General features: G+C 40.1%; 1 protein-coding gene across 12 annotated transcripts in view; it reads right to left on the bottom strand.

Moving 5' to 3' along the window:
* The window catches only part of TRAK1 (trafficking kinesin protein 1), a 118,416-nt gene that overhangs the window by 5,381 nt on the left and 87,354 nt on the right, over positions 1–25,681 (bottom strand). For 6 of the 12 annotated variants that reach the window (XM_075827093.1, XM_075827091.1, XM_075827087.1 and 3 more), the window contains 6 exons: positions 24,614–24,751; positions 23,045–23,121; positions 17,860–18,102; positions 16,765–17,084; positions 8,177–8,506; positions 807–909 (listed from right to left, as the gene is read on the bottom strand). In XM_075827093.1, coding sequence (XP_075683208.1) covers positions 807–909; positions 8,177–8,506; positions 16,765–17,084; positions 17,860–18,102; positions 23,045–23,121; positions 24,614–24,751 — 1,211 coding nt within the window. Of the gene's footprint in view, positions 1–806; positions 910–7,069; positions 8,507–16,764; positions 17,085–17,859; positions 18,103–23,044; positions 23,122–24,613; positions 24,752–25,681 lie in introns of those variants that run through there. The other 6 variants (XM_075827094.1, XM_075827098.1, XM_075827092.1 and 3 more) reach the window with 2 other exon arrangements.

The following is a 25,681-nucleotide window of genomic DNA, read 5'->3' as shown; positions in this document are numbered from 1 at the left end:
ATGTTGATTCTGGGAATACTCCCTTAATGAACCCAAAGTTCCAGACAACCATAGCATATAGAAAACTTAATATAACACTATTTTTAGCACAAGTGGTGTTAATGAAAGGTATGAATCGTTAAATAAACAAACAACCAAAATAGTGTTTAAAACTTTCTGAAAATGGCCTAAATGAGGGTCTTTTTGCACTTGTGCTGGATTCAGTTACATTGGGGCTCTGGTGTCTGAATGGAAGAGAAGTTTAGTCTGCACCACTATTATCGCAGTCAAAAACACTAGAAACCTGGTGGAGCACAGGGTTCTCAGTACATGGGGCCTCCATATACCCCTCTGACCCTATATATCTATATCTGTAGATATATATCTATAGGTATAGATCTATATATACATATACACACATACATACAAACATCTACAGAGCGAGGGTCTACACTATTAAAGTGGGCCAGCACTAGAATACGAGGCCCACAGACATATGTACGCGTATTTAGTAGGCTGTGTTAGAGGAGTACATGGGGGCCTAAATGCTGAAAACCTGGCCCCCTAGAGGACCCACCGGTAAGATACATCTAGGGAGCATGAGAGTCAAGTGTTGTTACCTAGTTACTGGTTGGAGAACAATAGAATAATATATAGCGGCATTTTATAGTCCACAAATTGCAGATGGTATGCTAGATCACTATATTAAGAAATTATTGAAATGCTTCAATTGTATGTTTTTTTTTTAAACAAATAATAATAAAGGTGGAACTTCACGTAAAACACAAAAGCAGTGCATAAAACTAAGAGCTGAATTAATATCTGACCTCGGAGTGACACGTGTGAGTTCATCAGACGGGTGCAATATCCGACATGTGGTGAAGGTGAAGGTGGAGTTGGTCTGAGACAAACATTTTCCAGGATGGTGCACTGTACACAATAGAGCAAACAAAACATCAGATATTGAATACATTTATATGAACTTCCTTAATAGAATAACATTTCTTCAAAAGAAACCAGTTTGATTGTTTTATTTCTAATATATGTATCTTATTGAAGAAGGTATCAAATGAAACAATTTCCCACCAAACTATTATCACCAAATGAATAATACGAACACGACATAAAAGGTTAGTACACATTTGCAAAAATTCTCTCTTGTATTGCACTATTCCATCAGTCTCTTTGCTAACTTGCCGAGTGTATGTTAGCAAGAAGTAGTGGAATCTGTCTGAATGGCCAGACTACACATGGTTTGTTTGGAATTTGTTACCATGGAGACAGATAGGTCTGAATAATAGCTGTAGACACAAAGCAGTAGAATATTTTTTTAAGAAAGACTCATAACAAAATTGCTTCATTTTAGGTGCACTGGGGCAATAGGAAAATGTTTGCAAAGGTGAATATACAATTAATTGTTGCATCTCCCCTCAAACTAGCCAATATATGATTTATTAATCCACATAGCAACGGAACAAAGATGGCTTCTCCTCCTTGCTTCTAAATCCAGACTGTGCAATGCTCATATTATGTGTGTGCGCGCGCACGCAGGCACACACACACATATATATATATATATATATATATATATATATATATATATATATATATAATATATACACCGAGATATAAACAAAACAGACAAGTAAATCACAGACATGAACAGATTTATGAAGCAAAGTTAAAGAGGTTCCAAATCTTAAAACAGTTGACAGAAGGAGCTGTGCAAAATCCATCTTGTATATGGGTCCACTATGTAGCGCACATAGGCTCCTTCTAAATGAAGGCCCACAACGAAGCTAGTAAGAGAACACAGATCAGCAATATTCTTTCTGGAATTTCTTGGACATAAATTTAGGAGCACCATATGCAACAATGACTGATGATGAGATAATAGAACATTTTGTAATCAGTCTACAATATAATAAAATATCTGCTGCATATAATTCCAGAAAGAAATGTGTTATTCTGCCCATTGGCAATCTCATCATTGTGCAGATCACTGGGAATGTATAATCATAGATTAGATATAGAGGCTGCTAAAAGAAGAGAGCCGAGTAAAGTTCTGAGCACAGAAAAACAGAGAATCAATACAATGTTCCCTGGTCCCGGGAAAGTGGAAAAGCGACAGTAAGGAGGTCAGATATATCATAATAGCTTGCATAACAAACCTTGATATTTTTCCATATTTTCAGGGCTGTAAGAGACAATGTCACGTAACTTAAAGCTGCAGGATCAACGCACACAAATTATTAAAATATTATCTTCATTTTATTTAGTAATAGGTTTTCCAGAGTAGCTGCCTTATTATACTGTATATCAGAATTGTCCCTTTTACAAGTGAGGGTGATCACACAAAGTACCATTAACCAGTCTATATATATTAAATAGGGGCTCCCGGCAACTTAGCCAGAGTAATAATAATAATAATAATAATAAAAAAACAAAAAAACAAAAACAAAACTAGTAATAAAAGTCCTGGCCCTTTAAGAGCAGAGTCGACTTTAGGTGAAGTGGGCTCTCCACATGCAGTGAGAAAGCGAAGTCTTAATATTTTTACTGATGTGAGAACTCCTGCTGAGCTGGGAGAGTCCACTGTGAGTGGGGAGACTGAGTGCACAACACGTGTAGACTGAAGATTCCTGCTTCCATCTTACCTTATATCATATAAGATGGTTTCCTGTGTATTATGGAGCAGTTCGAAGAGAAGGAGCCTAGTGGATAATCTGAAGCCTCTCGCTAGAAGCAGAGATACAAAGAAGGTAAATCCTGTCAAGCTTCTCTCCCACTTTCTCCTCAGTATGTCATTGCTGCTGGTTCTGTGTATGTAGTCAGAGACTCAGATTAACCCTTTATAAGCAGCAGTCTCATTTCTTCTAGCACATTAACCCTTTTACAAGCAGTTGTCTTCTGCTACTCTAGCAGATTAACCCTTTACAAGCAGCTGTTTCCTCCTCCTCTAGCAGATTAACCCTTTACAAGCATTTGTCTTCTGCTCCTCTAGCGGAACTAAATAATCCACAGTAGCAAAGTCTTATTACATGGCAGGAAAATTAACAGATATTCTTAAGTATGAAGTAAAGTTAAGGCTCTTGGCTAGTGGGATGCCAATGTTTCACCCCAATTTGCATTTTGACGCTCATTGGGATGCATTGGTAAATTAAATCACCAGATTTGAGATTCACTAGTGGCGAATTTATTAATTCTCTGGATCAGCGAATCAACAAAATAGTGAATTGATTCGCTCATAACGAATCCTGGCCACAAGGCTCCACTTATTCTACGCAGTATCTGAATGGCAAAGTTCGTCCTCCCCAGAATCTCATACGATTGGACCTCAGTCACTGAAATGAAAGTAAAACCTATGTCCTGTAAGGGCTTATTCAGACGAACGTGATATACGTCCGTGCAATGTACGCCATTTTCACGTGCCTCGCACGGACCTATGTTAGTCAATGGGGCAGTTCAGACAGTCAGTGATTTTTACGCAGCGTGTGACCGCTGCGTAAAACTCACGACATGTCCTATATTTGTGCGTTTCTCGCGAATCACGCACCCATTGAAGTCAATGGGTGCGTGAAAAGCACTTCCGTGTGACGCGCGTGATTCGCACAACAGCAGTAAAAACTATGAATGAAAACAGAAACGCACCACGTGCTTTTCTGTTTACAAACATACAAACAGAGTGTCATAATGATGGCGGCTGCGCGAAAATCACGCATCCATGCATCATACGCTGATTTTTGCGGGCGCAAAACGCACAAGCTCGTGTGAATCCGGCCTAATACTGAGGAAAATCCGCTGTTTTCTAATGATATGTGTAGGAAATAGTTATAATTTCATCTACCATCACTTTTTGAGTTCTCAGAACTAATAGGTCCTTCTTAGGTCTGTGGCTGTGTAAACAGAAGCGCGTGATTTGAAGCTCTATAAAGATTAATCTGCACAGACCTTTAGAGGATATATGTGAACACTGGTAAACTTTCTATTGGCCGCCCACCCCTATTGAAGAGAGGTGGAAAAAGTCAACGGTAGCCAAAGAGGCACTTTGCTCAGCCACAACAAACCATTTAACAGTATGGGGGCAGTGTCGAACCGTGGGTAGAGCTGCAGAGGTCCTCAACCATTTATAATACAGAATTAGTGCATGATAAATCTCATGAATACCTTGTCCGAAATAAAAACGGCTCCATATATACCCTAAGTATAAACTAAGAGGCACTGTAAGCCCTTGCTGACAGCACAATCACGGTAAAAAATACAGTAACAAACAAGCTAACATGGACAAATGGAACAAGAGCCACATGTATAACAGCTAGTGCAGAAAAACATGGTCAATGCTGCCCAAAGCAACCAATTTAGATCAACTCAGGAAAAATGAAAGATGGAATAGACTTGGTTAATATGTCCTTTCTCTGCACTAGTTTCTATGTATGAAGTCCTCTGTGTCTTCGCAAAACATTCAGGTTATTTCTAAACTCCTACCAAAATCCCAGAGTTAACAGAACCAAGAATACAGAAAGATGATCGCACCAAACAACTGTAATAACCTTCGCTTGTATATTAGGGAAGTTATCTACAGTTCAATAAGTTACTCCTATTAACAGAATCTTCATGGGGGATATCTAACAATAGTGTAGGGAAGACACGATAGGTCAATTTCCCATCAGGTGCCCTGCAGCATGTCAGCAGGTACCCTTTATATAGTGTCCCAAATATAGGGCAATGATGTCACAAGGTAAGGAATTGAATGTCTTTACGGATTCCCTGATCTATTGTTTATCACAAAAGGAGATTGCAATAATAAAGGATTTGGTGAATAACATGTAGTACCCTAGTACAGTGTAAACCAAGTGCCCTTACACAATTAAAGGACATCACACAAGTGTGTGTATATATATATATATATATATATATATATATATATATATATATATTTGTGTGGCGTCCTTTAATTGTGTAGGGGCACTTGACTAAGGCTTCGTTCACATCTGCGTCAAGGCTCTGTTCCATCTGGGCTTTCCGTCGGAACAGAGCCCTGACTGACACAAACGGAAACCATAGGTTTCCATTTCCATCAACATTGATTTCAATGGTGCCGGATCCGGTGCCAATGGTTTCCATTTGTCTCCGTTGTGCAAGGGTTCCGTCGTTTTGACGGAATGAATAGCGCATTCACGATGGAACCTTTGCACAACGCAGACAAACGGAAACCATCGGCAACGGATCCGTCACCATTGAAATCAATTGAGATGGAATCGGAAACCTATGGTTTCCGTTTGTGTCAGTCAGTCCTCCGTTCTGACGGAAAGCTCTGGCAGAACGGAGCACTGATGCAGATGTGAACAAAGCCTTACACTGTACTAGGGGACTACATATTCATCAAATCCTTAATATACTATTTTAATATTCATCAAAAAAGATTGCAATAATAAATCAGGGAATCCTTAAATAACTTAAAGAGGCTCTGTCACCACATTATAAGTTCCGTATCTTGTACATGATGTGATCGGTGCTGTAATGTAGATTACAGCAGTGTTTTTTATTCAGAAAAACTATAATTTTTAACGGAGTTATGACCTATTTTAGCTTTATGCTAATGAGTTTCTCAATGGACAACTGTGGGCGTGTTTTACTTTTTGACCAAGTGGGCGTTGTACAGAGGAGTGTATGACGCTGACCAATCAGCGTCATACACTTCTCTCCATTAATTTACTCGGCACATAGTAATCTCACTAGATCACTATTTGCAGCCACATAAACACACATTAACGTTACTCAAGTGTCCTGAGAGTTAATAGACATCACTACCAGCCAGGACGTGATGTCTATTCAGAATCCTGACACTTCCGTAACGTTTGTGTGAGATTTACAGAAAGGCGAGCGTAATCTCGTTTTAAATGACATTTTACAGCGTAATCTCGCGAGATTACGCTTGCCTTGCTGTAAATCTCACACAAACGTTAGCGAAGTGTCAGGATTCTGAATAGACATTACGTCCTGTCTGGGGGTTATGTATATTCACCGTCAGGACACTTCAGTAACGTTAATGTGTGTGTATGTGGCTGCGTGTTCTTTTGATTCCTTTTCAGAACGTCTATCTAATGTTTCCAATATCAGAGATCACACTTACTCAGTAGTTTAGTCCCACCGCCCGGATCTGATTGTATACAGGCGGTGGAGTAATTCCTGCTATTGTGCAGGCCAATCAATAAGAATCAGTGCACTAAAAGTCTTTCTCTGAGAAGGTGAACATTGATCATGCTTTGCCTGATCTAACAGAAAAATAATAAATGTTTTATCTGAACTCGTTGCAGAGGTGGCTAAACATGTGTGGTCACTTTCCAGCAAGCAAGGCAGTACACAACCACATGTGCTTCCACTGCCACTCGCCTACCACTGAATTAAAGCCATCATTGTTTTTCTATTCAGATTGGCTTCATATGGGTGTGAGAAAGAAGCAGGCTAACAAATTTATGAGAAAAAGGTAAGCAAGATCGAAAATTTAGATTCGCTTGAAATTAATCCCAAAAATCCATGACAACAGTAACCTATAGGGACCATTAAAACTACTACTACTATTCCTAGTTATATGAGCAATTATAAAATGTAGAATTCCAAATTACTACTACTAATGATGAAAAAAAATTTGTATTCCAAAATCCCTTTAATCCAAATATTCAGCTTTAGCCCTGCAAAATCTCAATTAAGATTTTATGCAAATCTGTACAAATACAATATTTTTTTCATTAGTGCAAAAATAATTATTTAGCAGTGCAAAATACTTTCCATAATGGATCATTTGTTACTTACAGATATTTACAATAGTTTTAATAAAATGCTGGGTACAGTGTAAAAATGGGGAGAAAAAGTGGCAGGTATGTAGGGCACATAAAAATGTGCAATTCCGTTACGCAAAGAAATATTTTAACTAATAAATCAATTAGACATGTCAGAAAAACATGATCGGTGGGGAGACTCCACCAAGAACATAGGGGTCTTCTTCCCAATTCTTGGTGGCCGAGTGCAGTCAATTTCCATTGAAATGAATGGCAGATGCAGAAACAGTCAACCTGGACTCCCGCTGATCCAACTTTTACAATATGTCTAATTGACACGCCACAAAAGTGTGAGCTACAAAGTTTATATTTCAAGGCAGAAGAGTACATTTTTGGAAACAAGCATTCTGCCATCTGTGGGTGAAGGCCTGGGCTGCACAGTGTGATTCCCGGTGCATTCTAGGCAAACAACTGATATTACACAGTGCAATTTTTGTGTTATTTGAGTAATGTAACCATTTGTTTTCTTCAAAAATTTATGGCGACCAGCACTACTGTAGTACAACTTAGGAGTCCAATGTGATGCTATCCTAGCGCAATGTTTGCATGTTAACTGAAGCTTACGGCAGTAGCATACAATGTGCGACAATGCGTTTATATGGACGCGACAGTCATGTAATTGATTGCAGCACTGTTTTTCTATTCCTAGACACCCCCGCTCCAGAGGTACGGCTCACTTGTGTTGGCTCCCTATATGCTAATTTGCTGTAGTTAGTCCACAGGGTGGAGCTAGCTTCCTTGCCTCTGATGCTGACCAATCAGCGTGAGGCAACCTCAGGGTAGTTCACGCCCTGTTGGCTAACTACAGCAAATCTGAATCAGCCGACACAACAGTGGGCCATATGTCTGGAACGGGGGGAGGGGTCCAGAAAAACAAACAAACAACGATGCTGGAATCAGGGCGACAGCGCTATTCTGGTCAGTTAACCAGTTCAACTTACATGACCTAGTGACAGGTCCTCTTTAAAATGCAGTCTGGCACTGTGCATTCCAAGTCAAAATGTAGCCCTGCTAGCATAACTCCACAAGATGGCAGACTAGTAAATATGCTCACAAGGATTAAAACATACTAACTCCTAATAACATAAAGCAAGTACATTCCGTGTTTACCAGCCTCTTTCTTTTAGCAGCCTCTACATACTATAATAAATGTTGTTCTTGTAAAGTATGTAAAACTGAAAACAGATACGAAAGAGGTGATGAGAGAGATAACAAAAGATCATTTGTTAATTACTCCGATCACTTATTGTATGATGTAAAACATTTGCGGATGTGCTGTGGTGTAGAGGTGAAAATGGCCCAATACTCAATATCCTGTAAAGATGTCCATTTTACAGGACGTAAGGAGGATCCCTCACCAGACCCCTCATCACCGTCTGTTGCAGGCTCTTGCAAGTCCTCTGGGGCAGCCTGAGAATGGCTTGGACAATTCTTGCTGTCAGATACAGTCACTTGTGCTTGAGACCTCTCACCTGAGGTCTCTAAATGATGGACGGGACTCGAGGTAGTTAAGCTCTTGAAGGGAATGTCACCTGTCTCGTCTTCTTCAAAGTCTGTGAAGCAGTACACGTCCTCCTGGTCAAGATCTAAGGTGCGGAAGCCCTTGGTAACCACTCCAGGTCTAGGATCCAGAATTCCTCCTAGGTGAGGCTGTGCCAACTGCTGCCAATGAAGTAAAGTTGCTGAACCTGGAATAGACAAAATAAATGGATATTAAGTTAAAATGATACAGGTCCATATTCTAAAAATAGTAGATCTTCAAATCTGATTCACTCATGGTAACCGATTTTGACTTCCAAGTGTAAATGAAAAAGTATTTGGATCAATAATCACCAGAGAAATAGAAGCCCCAAGTAAAAATAGTATTTTCCAAAATACAGTAACTTTGAAACTAGACTTTTCTCAAGCTTTGCAAATTTTGGTAAACATCAAGGTTGAAGTTATAAAACACAAACTAAGTATAGAAAAGTTGTAGGCATTTTTGCAAAAAAAAACAGTTGGCACAACCGTAGAATAACAGTATTTCCTTCCATAGATAGAGATAAGACTTGTGATATCCAGGGACGTTATCGCCCTCTGGTCGTGAGATTAGAAAATACATTAATAAAGCACAATAACTAGAATATAATAGTATAACTTTTGGTCGCTCTACAGAGCTTTTTTTTTCCTTAAATAAAATGAATTACTAAGTGGCAATGGAGAGAAAAGCAAACTTGAACAAAACTTTGCGAAGATCAATGCAATCTAAGCTACTTGCTTTATAAAGATGTGAAAAGTCCTCATGACAGGTTTGCCAACATGTGCCAAAACAATATTTCCAATTGATGAATTTTATGAAGAGACAACTTTCCATTCACCTGGACAGGAAAACAATTTTTTTCACCTAATTTTTGGTAGACACCTTAAAGTGTAGATTTAGTCTTGCTGAGATTTGGCAAGCGCCATTTAAAAAGCTGTGAGTTGTTCTCACAGTCGACAAGACGTCACTTTATCAACAACCATTTGCAGTCGATTAACAGCGACAGCGAGGAGTAATTGATCGGATTTAAAATTCCATCTGGCAAATTTCAGCAATACTGAACCTACTTTTAATTTTCCAGAAGAAATCGTATGTTATATTTATTTGAAAGTATTTCATTACAAAATGTTTAGTGATGTGCAAGTACAAAGAGACAGTAATGTTCTTCAGACTCAGAGCAGTGAGACTAAACTAGAACTCCCAGCCTGCAGCTATCAAGTTGGTTGCTCTAGTTATACAACAGATGTATGGTCACTGGTTAGAGATAACGTTTTAGTGCAATTTCAAGCAAAAACGTAAAAAAAAAAATGCACAAGGAGTTAAAGAGGTGTAATCCGGATCTAAGGCTATGGCTGGAAAAAATTAGGCGTAAAAAAGGTCAAAACTATTATTAAGCGGTGATTCAATAAACAAGCGTAATTTGATGTGTATTTGGAGCATTTTTAGGGGTGTTTTTTTTCATGTATTTTTTAGCCTCCCAGTGAATTCAATGGAATACAAAATGTTTAAAAAGTCCCAAGAATTGATAGGACGCTTCTTTTTCTTACACAACGCATAATTTAATTACACATCTATAAAAAAGTTAAAAAAAAGTCAAATGTGAAGCTTAATCCAAGTGGCTTTTCATAAGTATTTCAGATCATAAAACGCACCAATATACACGTTAGAAAGACGCTGTGTGAACAAGGACTTCGTGTTACTTCAGATATCTTACTTGCATAATTGTTTATTATACCTTCAGGATGAAGACTCTCTTACAAAGTTGCACCAGTTTTAAAAAAAAAAAATGTAAAAAAAGTACGTGATTTTTAGGATCAAAAATGGTTCTTGCTAGGTAATGAGATCCTCGTGAACAAACCGTATAAAGTTTTTATACGCTCAATGTGGATTTAAAGCGAACTACACATAATGCACTGCAGAGCAAATAAATTATAATTGGACGACCGATACCCATAAAGATTGCTACGATAGAATCATGGTAGTTAACCAACCTATAAGGACAGCATTCTACTCTTTGGTGATTTAATTGTTAACAGGAACGACACTGGGGGCAGCATAAAGTAGCGACAGGCATGCTGATTTCAGCGTTTTGTTGTGCGAACACGAAGTAGTTTTGGAGAAATTACACTTTAATTCTTGCAGTCCGCAGCCAGAGAAGAGTCACGCGTATTCGTGAGGTGGAACTCTGCCCCGCCCCCCCCCCCGCCCACTTGCTGCCGATTGACAGATCCATCCCTGAGCACAGAAATAGGGGGAAGTCCAACTTAGCGGTGTTTGGGAGGGGAGAGCAGCACCTCATGAATACGCCTGGCTCTTCTCTGGCCGCGTGCTGCAAGTGTACTCAATTACTACTTAACTTTAGCACATAAGTGACAAACCTGCTGAAATCAGCGTGTCTGTCACTACTTGTTGCTGCCCTCAGTGAGGGTGACATAACGGAGATTAAAGGTCATATACAAGTCATATACACAGTTAAGGTCTTAGGGACCAGGTGTGTGCCAGATTGGCTGGACTTTGGATTATTGGACTGATCATAGTCAGCTAGAAGCTTTTACGGACATGTTTGGACCACTGAATTCTTATGTAATGAGATGATACACTCATACTCATGTCGTTGTTAAGAGTATATAAAGCGAATATAAAGATAACAAGAAGACGTACTGAATGAAAGATTATGTAAAATATCCATTATCCATATTGACCTTTACGTCGGGGTGGTTTTGGTTTAGAGGCACAGACATTATAGCAGCATATTTTGTTGATGGTTGTGCGTGTGCGTATATAGAGATCAACCTCAAGTACTTCACAACACATCATTATTCTCATCAGCATAGAAAAGAAACACATTTTATAGTATTGGCTGATAAAAAGGTATACTTACTGTATTTATTTAGGACTCAATACTGACTACAGCACTAGCTATTCTAGGACGAGCTATACTCCCATAGCGGCCATTACATCCGTGTCGTACACGCGCCAGGAGGCTATAATCAGCACATAAACAGTCCCTGATGAAGTATCACGCTGTTAGTGATACGGAAACGCGTAGGATCAATTGACTTTTGTGGCAAGGGTGTAGCGAGTAATTATAAAACAAATAGGGAAAGGTGGTCTCTTGGTGCAATATACCTATCACTCCTGGACACCTCTCCTTTCGCTTACCACTTGCTTTTGCCTGTTTTTTGGACCTAGCGGCTGGTAGGGCCATATTTTAATGAAACAATAATAAAATTTTCTTTTAACGGGTTAATTGCCTTAATCAGCGGCGATGAGCCACTGATCGGCAACACTGGAGTGTCAGCTGTCGGGGACAGCTGACCTCCAGGTTCCCGATGCACACCTGGTCGCCGACAGTGTGCATCGGGAACAACACAGTGACTTCCTGTCACTCTGACAGGAAGCCTATCAGGACCAGCCGGAGGTTGGTCCTGATGGGCTTCCGTCCATGGCAGACATGGAGGCCATTGTTTGGCTTCCGTTTGCCATGCTAACTATCGGCAAACCCCGCGATTTCAGACCGGGGTCTGCCGATATGCTAGAAACCCCTAAAATGCGGCGATCGCAGCCGATCGCCGAATTTAAGGGGTTAATTCGCCAAAATCAGCGGCAAAGGACCGCTGGCCAGCAAGAGTGGAGTGTCAGCTGTCGGCGACAGCTGACCTCCCGGTTCCCGGTGCACATGGTCGCCGACCGTGTGCACCGGAAACAACACAGTAACCATACGTCCTCGTGCGGGAAGTAACCTCCCGCGATGACGTATAGTTACTGACTCGTGCGGGTAGGTGATAAGGAACCATGAATCTCTGGAATAATCTAATTTAGCCATTGGTCACAGCAGGAACAGTAAATGGTTTTCAAAACGGCTTAGATTATTTCTTAGAACAAAAATATATCAGCGCCTATGTAAATGTTAAGAATTGTTGTTTAAATGTTGATCCAGTCTGATCTCCACTTAGGATCAGGACGGACATTTTTGCTTTTTAGGGCAGATTGGTTCATTCCTTATGTTTTTCTTTTTTTAACCTTCCTCTGGATCAATAGGAGTAAAACAAAGTTCTATAGTTTAACCATATCCTTTTTCTTTCTCCCATCCCTTGGTTGAACTTGATGAACATATATCTTTTAATGTAATTGTACCGGCCATGTTAACATTCCAATCTGACTGGGAGATTCCACTTTTTAAAATATTTGATTTTTCCCTACTTATAGCTCCTTCCAGAAGTCAAGTGCAAATTCGAAGTAATCCAGGGAAACATTGCATCTAGGGTATATACACTAAATCACCCATAGCAAAAAAAGGTTGAATGGAGGATCTAACAAGCCGAAGCTTTCAATTCTACGCTACTGTAAATATTTGATAGTATACATACCCACCGGTTACATCACAAACCCTTCATATTTTTGTCTGACCTATGAGCATGGTCAAACTGAAAGCAATAAAAAAAGAAAAAGAAAAACGGCATGAAAGGGATGAAAAGGAATGAAAAATCAGTCCAGATGCACAAAAAGAAAGGAGGAATCAATACACTGTACATGAAAAGTATAACATAATAAAATATTAAAGCATATACTGTCCATAATACAGATTCGCCTTTCACATATGTATTGAAAATCAAGGGATTTATTTATGGGATTATGCAGATTTAAAAAAAAATTGGAAAAAAATAATCTGAGTGAAGAGGTTCAATTTGGTAGAACAAATCCCCAAATGGGATACAGATAAACCAATGAGAAATTGCATTGTGCTTCATGTTCATATAATATACAACACAAGCATTGTGGCTACTTTTGCTTGTAGCCATTATTTATTCTTTTGTCATGCTTTAAAACTATACAAACCTTATTATGGGCAGCCAAAAATAACTAACTGTGTATGGATTTAGGACAATGATGAAAAAAAAAAAAAAAGCATAGGAAAAAGATAGAAACAAATAGGATAGATTAAATATAATGGAGATTTTATTGAAAGAGAAGAATGGATACAATAGCAAAAGATATTACAAGATGACCAACTCAAAAGGAGGAGTGAAAGGGAAACATAAAAGAACATATATAGTATAGGTTACAGAATCACTGAAGTGCTTGTCTGGGAACACAGTTCAACAACTGCGGGCTATACATGCTATTCTGATCAATATGAATAAATATTATCCATAATAATAATAATAATTAATGGCAAGAAAATGATAACAATTGAAGCATAAGTGAAACGTTACTTCCAAAATACCTATAAAGGTGACCCCCCCCCCCACTCCACATGCACCTACATACTGAACATCCCAGGAAAACAATTGTGTGTATGAAAACGATGAGTATATTCTACATGGTGAATTCATTGCAATGTATTTTGAGTAATAAATCTTGGTAATAATTCTCGGATCTTTGCCTGCAAATTGTTTTTTAATTGGTGACCACCACGTACTGGACATATGAGGAAAGTTGCTTTAAAATTTCTACAACGATAACTTCCTAACACAGAACTACAAACGATCCATGTAGTGGTAAGACACGCAGGATCCATCCGATTACTCTCCGAGATAGGTAGGCTATAAGATGTTCAAGTTTTATATTAACGGCATAGAAAGGCGTGAATGTGGAAGATTTATGAAAAATAGTACAAGTGAGAAGTGGAGGAGATGATCATAAGACACTAATCAAATTCCAGTTCTAGTTTTTTTAAGATGCCGTTTGGAAAACGAAGGGGGCAAAGTGATTGTGAATCTCCTCCATTTTTCCGTTGCAGTAGTTTTGATACATCTCCCCCTGTATGAGATGTTTAGGCAGAAGCAATGTCAAACTTTCTCTCGTAACATGGCCATTCAAAATAAACATAATTTCCATAAATTTCGGGATAATGGAGACGCAAGTCAAAGCGAGTTGCAAAAGTAAAATGATTCAATAGTTTAATAATTCATAACATTTTTGCTCAATCACTAGGTTTGTGATCAGTCTGCCCTTCATTCCGTTCATATCAAATGGAGATATGGTAATCTCTGAGTCAAAGAAGTTTCTACTTCAATGTCTGAAGATGGCTAACAATAGACATCACTAAGGCTTTGTTCACATCCGTTTCCATCACCTTTGATTTCAATGGTGAGAGATCCGGTGCCAATGGTTTCAGTTTGTCTCCGCTGTGCAAGGGTTCCGTAGTTTTAACAGGAGGAATACCGTAGTATAGTACGGTACTCATCACGTCAAAACGACGGAACCCTTGCACAACGAAGACAAACTGAAACCATTGGCACCGGATCTCTCACCATTGAAATCAATGGTGATAGAAACAGGATCCTTTGGTTTCAGTTTGTCAGTCGGGGCTCTGTTCCGACGGAACGGAGCCCTGACGCAGATGTGGACATAGCCTTACATGTGTCTCAAGCAAGAGAGCAATCTGCTATTTTAAAGGGGTTATGCACGGACCAACAAATTATTAAAGGGGTATTCCCATCTTGATAAATAAAGCTTAACATCATAAAATTACGCATTTTTGTAAATACCTTCTTTTTTTAAAATGCGGTACTTTGCGAGACATCCTGGCTCCATCTTTCCATTTTACGGACAGCCCCTCTGTTTATTGCTCGTTGCCTAGGGATCCGGCCAACACTGCTTTGTTCTAGCGGTGGCCGCGCTTGCGCTGTTCTACCTCTTTATTTTGCAGTGAGGATGGCCGGGATCTCAGGAACGCGCATGCTAGAGCATATGCAGTAGCTCCCTGCCCGACCACCTCCCTTGAGTTCTATTCAAGTCTATAGGACAGCCCCCAGGCATGCGCAGTAGCCCTGGAGCCGTCCTGTACTCGGTACATCAGTAAAGGCCAGCCGAGTTAGCTGAGCCTTTATCAGAACAGGTAGGTAACATTGTCGGTTACATACATATGCTACACAGCAGCATGGACTGGCCGCTGTCCGTGGTGTAAGCTGCACATAAATCAGGTGTATGAGACAGCGTCCTGCACGGTCTCCGATACTCTCATCAGCTGTAAGGAAGAGAGCCCTGTATCAGTGCGCGCTTCGGTACAGCCGACAGGAGCACAGGAGACAGAGCAGGACGCGGTCAAATACAGCAGCTTATAGCACAGACCCTACGGTCAGGGGCTCCTCTAGGACAGGAATTCCCGGCCAGAGTGTCGGAAACTACATTCCTAGAAGGAGTCCCAATTGAGTTAGCTACAGGGAGGGGGAGGGGGTGTAGCAAAAACGACATTATCTAACATCGTCGGGAGCGCGCACTAAAAGAGCAGAGCGGCTTGATTGACATCAAGCCGCTCACGCCCCCTTTTAGAAAATATAACCAGCACTAGTTGAATTATCTAGTTGAGAAAAAAGGGAGTCAGGAAATGAATATGAATTATTTTTTTTTTAGAGCAATACATTTAGATTTTTATTTATGTTTAGGATGTATTAAAAATAAATAAATGACTAACTTGGGGTACAGCGGGGTCGGACACGAGATGAATAAGTCGTATCGTCATCGAAGATGATTGTGCAACTAGACTTCCGGTCCCCGGCAGTGCTATAAAAAGCGCTGAAAATCTCAGAATCAGCGCGACGGGGGACGGGAATGTATATTAACGAGTGTACTCACATACTGCAGTGAGTACACTGCTAATAATTTTTGGTGCCCGCATAACCACTTTATTCAGCGGAGAATCGTTCATACAATTATAACGAATGCGGATTACATTTTATGGAAAAGCATTCTGTTTATGGCCACCTTGAGGAAGCAGTATAGGACTTTAATACCACATGGAGTACATTCAAATTTGATAAGACGACCATTTAGAATACTCAGAACTGCCTAATTTTAGCAGCCGGTGAACCCCTAGTTTCCTTAGGCCGCTATGTATGCATTAAGGTGCAAACTTAAAAGTCCAATGGCTGCCTTAGATTCTTGAGAAATACACGCTACCTGCCAAGTCGTGAACACAGATTTTTAGTTTGGAAGCAACAGTTAAGCTTTACGGTGAGAAATAGCAAAAAGCTAAGAACAAAAACAAAAAAACATATGCAAATGTATTGTAGCACTAAATGTCAAGCAGCTAAGTGAATATTTGGGTAACTAAAAAATTGTCTTTAAAAATGTCTTAAGCGTCTGATAGTCTTACCAACCATGAATACGGATGGCACTTCGACAAGTCTATAAAAGCTATACTATTAACACACTGCATGTTACTCCTCAGCAATAAATATGTGGTGTGTAACGGAAATAGGAATACAAGTATTAAGGGTTCTCTTTTTATACTACTAGATACATAACTTATTATTTTCTTTATACCATATTAACACTAAAATATCTCAAACCAACAGCGAGGATGGCTATCTCTAAAGTAGAAAGAGTGTGTATTATGTAAAGTGCCTGCTTTCTGGTGATGTATCAGAGACCACAATGAGTCACTAAGCAAAACATAGAAGGGCCGGGGCCCCTTGTCACCTTCTAGGGGCTTCACGATCTGAAGTTTCTCTGGCAGGTAAGATCGGCTGCTGAAGGATATTCCTGAGATGCCGGTGAACTCTGATAGTCTGGAGGAGTGGGTACCCAAGGACATGATGCTTTCTGTTGGTGTTACAGATCCACTGTGAAGTTCTCCTTTCTCAGCTAGCCTGCGCAACTTCCGTTCTTGATCATCTTCAAAAAACTTGCGCTCCAGGAGGTAGTTCTCACGCCGAAGTGACAAGCGTCGAAGGGCTGTCTCAAGGTCATTAGAACCTGGTGTTCCTGGCGTGCCGGGCTTCTTGTTCTTCTCTCCATCACTAAAGATAATGGGAACAGCATAAAATATATAAGGATATGAGATATTAACCCATCTTTAATTGGGTTTTTTGTTTTTAATAAAAGACAGCAGATTATTTGCTCTTGACTATGTTAAAACAGATTTCAGGGTTTTACCTAGAAGTTTTAACCAGAAACCTAAAATGAGGTGTTCATTACACTCAACACTAAATGTTACATCACTTTGTAACTTCCATTTGAAAACAGATATGAAAACCAACTCTATATGTGAAGAATGCATTATATGTATGTTCACATACAGCCAAATCTATGGAAGAGCTGCCTACATTGATCTCTATGTTTGTAGTTTGTCCATAGAATCAACAGTACAGACAGGCCTGTGTAAAACAGCATACTATCCATACAGAACTGATCCCTCAAAAAAATGGGTGACCGACAAAAAAAATCAGAGCGGCTAGATGGTCTTCATGGTTAAACACTATTCGGTTAGAAGACCGGACTAGAACAAGTATAGAATTTATGACCATTGTTAAAATGCAATGTTTATGAAAAGCTTACAAGATTCTACACAAAACATGTGAAATATTCAGAAGGGGCAAATAAAAAAAAACAAAAAAAAACCCATTAATAAATAGAAATACATTATGAAGCACTGTACTAGCTTAGTAAAGCTGTGCTATCTATGTTTTATAGTATATGTTATAGTATATATAACTAGAAATAATGCTACATTCAGGACTTTAGATATTGCTAAACACTCTACACATTGAATAAGAGTCAAGCAGCAGCACTAACCTGTTATCAGGTGATTCCGTTTCCAGTATAATGCTATTGGTTTTATTATCTATGACAATATTAGAAATGTCTCCTCCATAAAGACTGGAGCGTGGCGTACTGACACAGCTAGATATTAAGGAGTTTATTGCCGAGGACTGGTTAGAACCTGGGATGTTCATTGGAGAAGGCGCCAATGACCTCTGTTTCACTACTTGGTTCACATTCCGCACAGTTTCAAACACGCGTTTTTGGTGATTGCCACTAGGAGAAAAAATATTATTTCATACAGCAATTAAAATATCTGTTTGTTAAAGAAAGTGGTAAAAATTCATAAAGAATTCTTAAAGAGCTTAGTTCAGTTATTTGTGTCAATATCTTCATTATATTCAGAGATTCTCTAGTGACTGGTATAGTGCCAAGGGACTGGCGCAGGGCAAATGTGGTGCCTTTTTTCCAAAAAGGGCTCTAGGTCTTCCCCGGGTAATTATAGACCAGTAAGCTTAACATCAATCGTGGGAAAAATGTTTGAGGGGCTATTGAGGGACTATATAGAGGATTATGTGACAATAAATAGTATTATAAGTGACAGCCAGCACGGTTTTACTAAGGACAGAAGTTGTCAAACTAACCTAATTTGTTGTTATGAAAAGGTAAGCAGAAGCCTAGACAGAGGGGCCGCTGTGGATATAGTGTTTTTGGACTTTGCAAAGGCATTTGACACTGTCCCTCATAGACATCTAATGGGTAAATTAAGGACTATAGGTTTAGAAAGTATAGTTTGTAATTGGATTGAGAATTGGCTCAAGGACCGTTGTGGTCAATGATTCCTACTCTGAATGGTCTCCAATTCTAAGTGGTGTACCCCAGGGTTCAGTGCTGGGACCACTATTATTCAACTTATTTATTAATGATATAGAGGATGGCATTAACAGAACTATTTCTATTTTTGCAGATGACACCAAGCTATGTAGTAATGTTCAGTCTATGGAAGATGTTCGCAAATTGCAGGCAGATTTGGACATACTAAGTGTTTGGGCGTCCACTTTGCAAATGAGGTTTAATGTAGATAAATGTAAAGTTATACATCTGGTTACAACCAAAAACATGCATGCATCATATGTCCTAGGGGGCGCTACACTGGGGGAGTCACTTGTTGAGAAGGATCTGGGTGTACTTGTAAATCATAAACTAAATAACAGCATGCAGTGTCAATCAGCTGCTTCAAAGGCTAGCAAGATATTGTCGTGTATTAAAAGAGGCATGGACTCGCGGGACAGGGATGTAATATTGCCACTTTACAAAGCATTAGTGAGGCCTCATCTAGAATATGCAGTTCAGTTCTGGGCTCCAGTTCATAGAAAGGATGCCCTGGAGTTGGAAAAAATACAAAGAAGAGCAACGAAGCTAATAAGGGGCATGGAGAATCTAAGTTATGAGGAAAGATTAAAAGAATTAAACCTATTTAGCCTTGAGAAAAGACGACTAAGGGGGGGGGACATGATTAACTTATATAAATATATTAATGGCACATACAAAGAATATGGTGAAATACCGTTCCATGTAAAACCCCCTCAAAAAACAAGGGGGCACTCCCTCCGTCTAGGGAAAAAAAGGTTCAATCTGCAGAGGAGACAAGCCTTCTTTACTGTGAGAACTGTGAATGTATGGAATAGCCTACCGCAGGAGCTGGTCGCAGCAGGGACAGTAGATGGCTTTAAAAAAGGCTCAGATAATTTCTTAGAACAAAAAAATATCAACTCTTATGTCAATGTGTGTTTGTGAAATTTTGTTTCACCCCTTCCCTTTTCCCATCCTTTGGTTGAACATGTGTCTTTTTCAACCGTACTATGTAACAAATTACTATAGGCAATTTCTCCACATTTCATGCGCTAATTTTGATAAATCTCCACTGTGTTAATAATATTACTAATAAAAAACAGGGAAAAAAATTAATATAGTTATTCATTTTCATAACTGAAAGGGGTTGTCCACTTTCAAATTAATGTTATTTTTTTGTATAATTAAAAGTTATACAATTTTCCAATATACTTTATATATTAATTCCTCAAAATTTCAAAATCTCTGCTTGTTGTCATTCAGTAGGAACATTTACTGTTTACTTCCAGTGGATAAAAATCTGTCTTGGTCATGTGGACACAGGTGCACGGCGCATTAGTTACGGTATGTGTATCAGAGCTGTGTCTTCTAATGAGCCGCACACCTGTGTGTCCATCACATGACCATGGACAGAATATTATCCACTGCAAGTAAACAATAAATGTTCCTACTGAATGACAACAAGCAGAGATCTTGAAAACCGTGTTGAATTAATCCAGAAAGTATACTGGAAAATTGTATAACTTTTCATTATACAAAAAATAACATTTGCTGAAAACTGGACAACCCCTTTAAAGTAGATCCCGCTTAAGAATTTAAAACGGTCTCTGTTGCTCCTTAGAAATAGACTACAAACTGTTACCATAACGGCATGTATGATTAATAACAATGCAGCAACTGGTAAGAGGAAATTCAGTCAAAATGATAATCTGATATGTGATAAGCACATTTAGGAAGATTACATGGTTTAGTAAAGTCCTTGATCTTTGCTTCAGATATTCAGTAACAAAAATCTATAAGAGGAACAGTATCTATGAAGTCCTTACAATATGGAATTCAGAGGAGGTCACAGACTTTACCAATGTGATCTTCAAACATGTATCTATGATATATTTGAAGATCATTTTAATTGAATTACTCCTTAAAGGGAATGTGTCGCGAATTAAACCTATTTTTTTTAAAGTAAGTCATTTATTTCTATTATATTTTTTACGTTTTTTTGCTGTATTTTTTTTCTTCTTCCACATGGTGGAAAGTATCAAAAATTAAATAATAATTTGACATGTTTTCCTATGTTGGCCACCAGAGGGAGCACTTCCCAGAATTACAGCAAAGTGAATAAGGCAAAGCAACCTGACTCACAGCTTCCGTAAATGTGGGAGGAAATCTCACCCCCCCCCCCCCCCCTCATACAAGCCAGGAAAAGGTGTCTTCAAATTGCTAAGCAGTGTCCGGCTGCCATTTTGGGTGTGATTGTACAAATGGCAGCTGGCAGAAGCTATGGGACACACCAAAAGGCTAAGGGTATGTTCACACGCTTAGGCTGGATTCACACGAGCACATTACGTCCGTAATGGACGGAACGTATTTCGGCCGCAAGTCCCGGACCGAACACAATGCCGGGCTCCTAGCATCATTGTTATGTACGACGCTAGGAGTCCCTGCCTCGCTGCGAGACAACTGTCCCGTACTGTAATCATGTTTTCAGTACGGGACAGTAGTTCCATGGAGAGGCAGGGACTCCTAGCATCGTACATAACTATGATGCTAGGAGCCCGGCTCCCTGCAGTGAATTCGGTCCGGGACTTGCGGCCGAAATACGTTCCGTCGATTCCGGACGTAATGCGCTCGTGTGAATCCAGCCTTACTAAACAAAGGGAAAACAGCTCCTGATTTTCAGCCATTTTTTAATCAAACTCGCGTTTTTGGGTTTTTTACGGCCGTTTTTGGAGCTGTTTTTCTATAGAGTCAATGAAAAAGGGCTCCAAAAACGTCCCAAGAAGTGATATGCACTTCATTTCGGCGGGCGTCTTTTTACGTGCCGTTTTTGGAAAACGGCCGCGTAAAAAACGCCCCGTCGGAACAGAACGCCGTATTCTGCTTCCGATTTTTCAGCCGTTTCTCGGCCGAAAACCGGCTGAAAACAGTGTGTGTGAACATACCCTTAGAATGATGAAAGTGAAGTGAATGACTTTTCAGTTGACAGGTTCACAAAGCGTGTATTTGCCACTTTTTTTTTGGGAGCATTTTACGTTCCAAAAACCGCATAAAAAAATGCTTGATTACGCTTGATTTTGCATGTTTGGGGGGATTTGTGTGTGTGTGTGGTGGGGGTGGGTGCTCGCCGCTGATTCTTCAAAACAGCTGATAAGCGGCTATGAAGGATCAGCGGCACCCGTGCATACTCCACTGCACAAAAATAGGACACCACTCTTCTGCGCACACAGATCTTCTGCGCACACTACACACACAGATCTTCTGCGCACACTACACACACAGATCTTCTGCGCACACTACACACACAGATCTTCTGCGCGAGCCCACACACACAGACAGCTCTGCCACACAGACACACACACACTCAGCTCTGCGACACAGACACACACTCAGCTCTGCCACACAGACACACTCAGCACTGCTACACACACACTCAGCACTGCCATACAGACACACTCAGCACTGCGACACACACACACACACTCAGCACTGCTACAGACACACAGCACTGCTACACAGACACACTCAGCACTGCTACACAGACACACTCAGCACTGCTACACAGACACACTCAGCACTGCTACAGACACACAGCACTGCTACACAGACACACACTCAGCACTGCTACACAGACACACTCAGCACTGCTACACAGACACACTCAGCACTGCTACAGACACACAGCACTGCTACAGACACACAACACTGCTACAGACACACAGCACTGCTACACAGACACACAGACACACACTCAGCACTGCTACAGACACACTCGGCACTGCTACAGACACACACTCGGCACTGCTACAGACACACACTCGGCACTGCTACAGACACACACTCGGCACTGCTACAGACACACACTCGGCACTGCTACAGACACACACTCGGCACTGCTACAGACACACACTCGGCACTGCTACAGACACACACTCGGCACTGCTACAGACACACACTCGGCACTGCTACAGACACACACTCGGCACTGCTACAGACACACACTCGGCACTGCTACAGACACACACTCGGCACTGCTACAGACACACACTCGGCACTGCTACAGACACACACACAGTACTACTGCTGCACACACACACACAGTACTGCTGCACAAACTCAGCACTGCTACACACACACACACACACACACACACAATTACAGCAGGTGTGGGGGGCTACGTTGGTCACTTTTTTCAGACATTTTAGCCAAAAAGACAAGTAGATTGAAGGACAAACTTTATACTAGATTAATTAAATTATTTATATTTAACTATTTAAAAAGTACAGACGGTATACCATCTCACCAGGATTAAAATGTCCCTTTAAATTTTTATTTTAATATAAAATTATCCATGTGAAGCACTTCTTACTTCATCTCAGGAGAGTCCGTATCATCAATCTGCAGCTCTTTCCTCATAGATCCCTCTATCTCGGCTGCTAACGAGTCCTGTTAACCCAGAATAAAAGAGTCACCAACATCAGATCAGTCACTGTGGCCATGTCCTAAACTAAAAAATATGGAGGAGCAAGCACATGTTTATGAGATCAGAACCAGTACTTAAAGTGTAACAGTCATTTAATATATCTTTTCTTAAATGTATAGGGCATGCGATATTAGGAAATATTGCAATACTTTTCATAAACCAATTCAGCCTCCTTTCATTGTAAAACTGCTCCTGAACTGCTGCCCCTATCCTCTCAGTTACTGGTCGTTACTAGCGAAATTTGGTTTTCAGCACTGCACACGTTGAATACAGCTACTCTGTATGGGTGACACTTCACTCGGACTGCTACTGAAACCTGATGCACAAAATGTCTCAGTGCATCAGGTATTTCTACAAACAGACTGTTTCAGTACGTTGCTAACAACCAGCCACACTGAGGGTCCTTTTACAAGGCTCGATATGGACCATAAAACGAGCACCAATAAATGGGACAGCTCGTCGATCGGCGCGCAGTTGCACCTTTTACAACTAGCAATGATCGGTTATGTATGGGGACGAGCGATCAGTACTACGATCAATCATCCCTATACATTTCCATCATGTCGGCAGCACATTTTTGTGTTTACAGGGAGATATGATGCCGACTAGTGGCCATTTTTAATGGCCACATAAACGAGCTGATCAGCCGATGAACAAGCATTTGCTCATTCATCGGCTGATCGTTGCACTGTTAACACAGGGCAGTGATAGGGAATGAGTGTTCATATGAATGCTCGTTTGCCCAATTGTTGGCCCGTGTAAAAGGGCCTTAACTACTTGCTCTTCCTGCTAGACACACTGCAGAGTAAGGGACGAGCGAGGAAATTCAGCCGAAGGTGAACATCCTACACTCACGAGAGCGCCTGGCAGAGAGAGCAAGGAGAGAAGTTCAGTGTGGCTGGTTGTTAGACATCGGATGCATCGAGTTTTAGAAACAGGCAGGATAAAGTGTCCCCCATAGAGAATAGCTGTATTGCAGCAGCCAGTAGTTGAGAAGAAATAGGCAGCAGTTCAGGTGCAGTTTTACAATGTTTCCTGAAAAAGCCTACCCTATACATTGTTAAAAAAAAAAAATATAAATGACAGTTACGCTTTAATGTATATAATAACACAAGCCTCGTCATTGCTAAAATAGCCCGTGTGATGTATGGTGTACTAAAAGTATGTAAAATAAAATAAAAATGCAAAGTACAGTTTGAAAAAAAAAAATCAAGTTAAAGTGTCCTGCCACAGTGTATTTAATGAATTAAGAGTCAAGTTAAAGATTGCTACATATGTATCCCCTCCACATATGTGAGAAGACCATGAAGCAATAAAAGAAATAATGACACGTAGATGGTTTAACTATTCATGTTAAAAACATATGTGATTAACACCAAAATTACTATTTTTGACCCAATAGAAATTGTACATTTATTTACTGGTGGGTAGTGCAGTGACCTATTCCCTACTTACCATGGGAAAAACGCCCAGATTGTGGTAACGTCGGGAAACAACATTTGGCATTGTTTTATTTCTAAGGTTCTTTAGCTCTTCCTGCGCCTCATGAAGCATTTCCATGCACTCTGCATACTTGTCCTCGAGCTCCCGCAACTGTACGAAACAGAAACAAATATTAATACTTTTGGCTAATAAATGGCTTCAAAACATGACAAATTAAATCCTTTCAAAACTTAGAGGCTCTGTCACCACATTATAAGTGTCCTATCTCCTATATAAGGAGATGGGCGCTATAATGTAGGTGACAGTAATGCTTTTTATTTAATAAAACGATCTGTTTTCCCCACTTTATTAGGGATTTTAGATTTATGCTAATGAGTTGCTTAATGCCCAACTGGGCGTATTTTTACTTTAGACCAAGTGGGCGTTGTACAGGGGAGTGTATGACGCTGACCAATCAGCGTCCTGCACTCCTCTCCATTCATTTACACAGCGCATAGGGATCCTGCTAGATCCTTATGTGATGTCTTATACTTACACATTAATAATACTGAAGTGTTTAGACAGTGAATAGACGTTCCACGGGATGTCTATTCACAATCTCTGCACTTCGTTACTCTGTCTGTGGTAGTTACAGCAGAGGAAGCGTGATCTCGTTGTAACCTGTCATTTACAGCGAGATCACGCTTCCTCTGCTGTAACTACCACAGACAGAGTAACGAAGTGCAGAGATTGTGAATAGACATTCCGTGAACGGTCTAAACACTTCAGTATTGTTAATGTGTAAGTATAAGACAGCACATAAGGATCTAGCAGGATCCCTATGCGCTGTGTAAATGAATGGAGAGGAGTGCAGGACGCTGATTGGTCAGCGTCATACACTCCCCTGTACAACGCCCACTTGGTCTAAAGTAAAAGTACACCCAGTTGGGCATTAAGCAACTCATTAGCATAAATCTAAAATCGCTAATAATGTGGTGAAAATAGATCGTTTTATTAAATAAAAAGCATTACTGTCACCTACATTATAGCGCCCATCTCCTTATATAGGAGATAGGGAACTTATAATGTGGTGACAGAGCC

This window comes from Rhinoderma darwinii, chromosome 5, assembly GCF_050947455.1.
Source record: "Rhinoderma darwinii isolate aRhiDar2 chromosome 5, aRhiDar2.hap1, whole genome shotgun sequence".
Lineage (NCBI taxonomy): Eukaryota > Metazoa > Chordata > Amphibia > Anura > Rhinodermatidae > Rhinoderma > Rhinoderma darwinii.
This window is presented reverse-complemented; position numbering and strand designations above follow the sequence as displayed.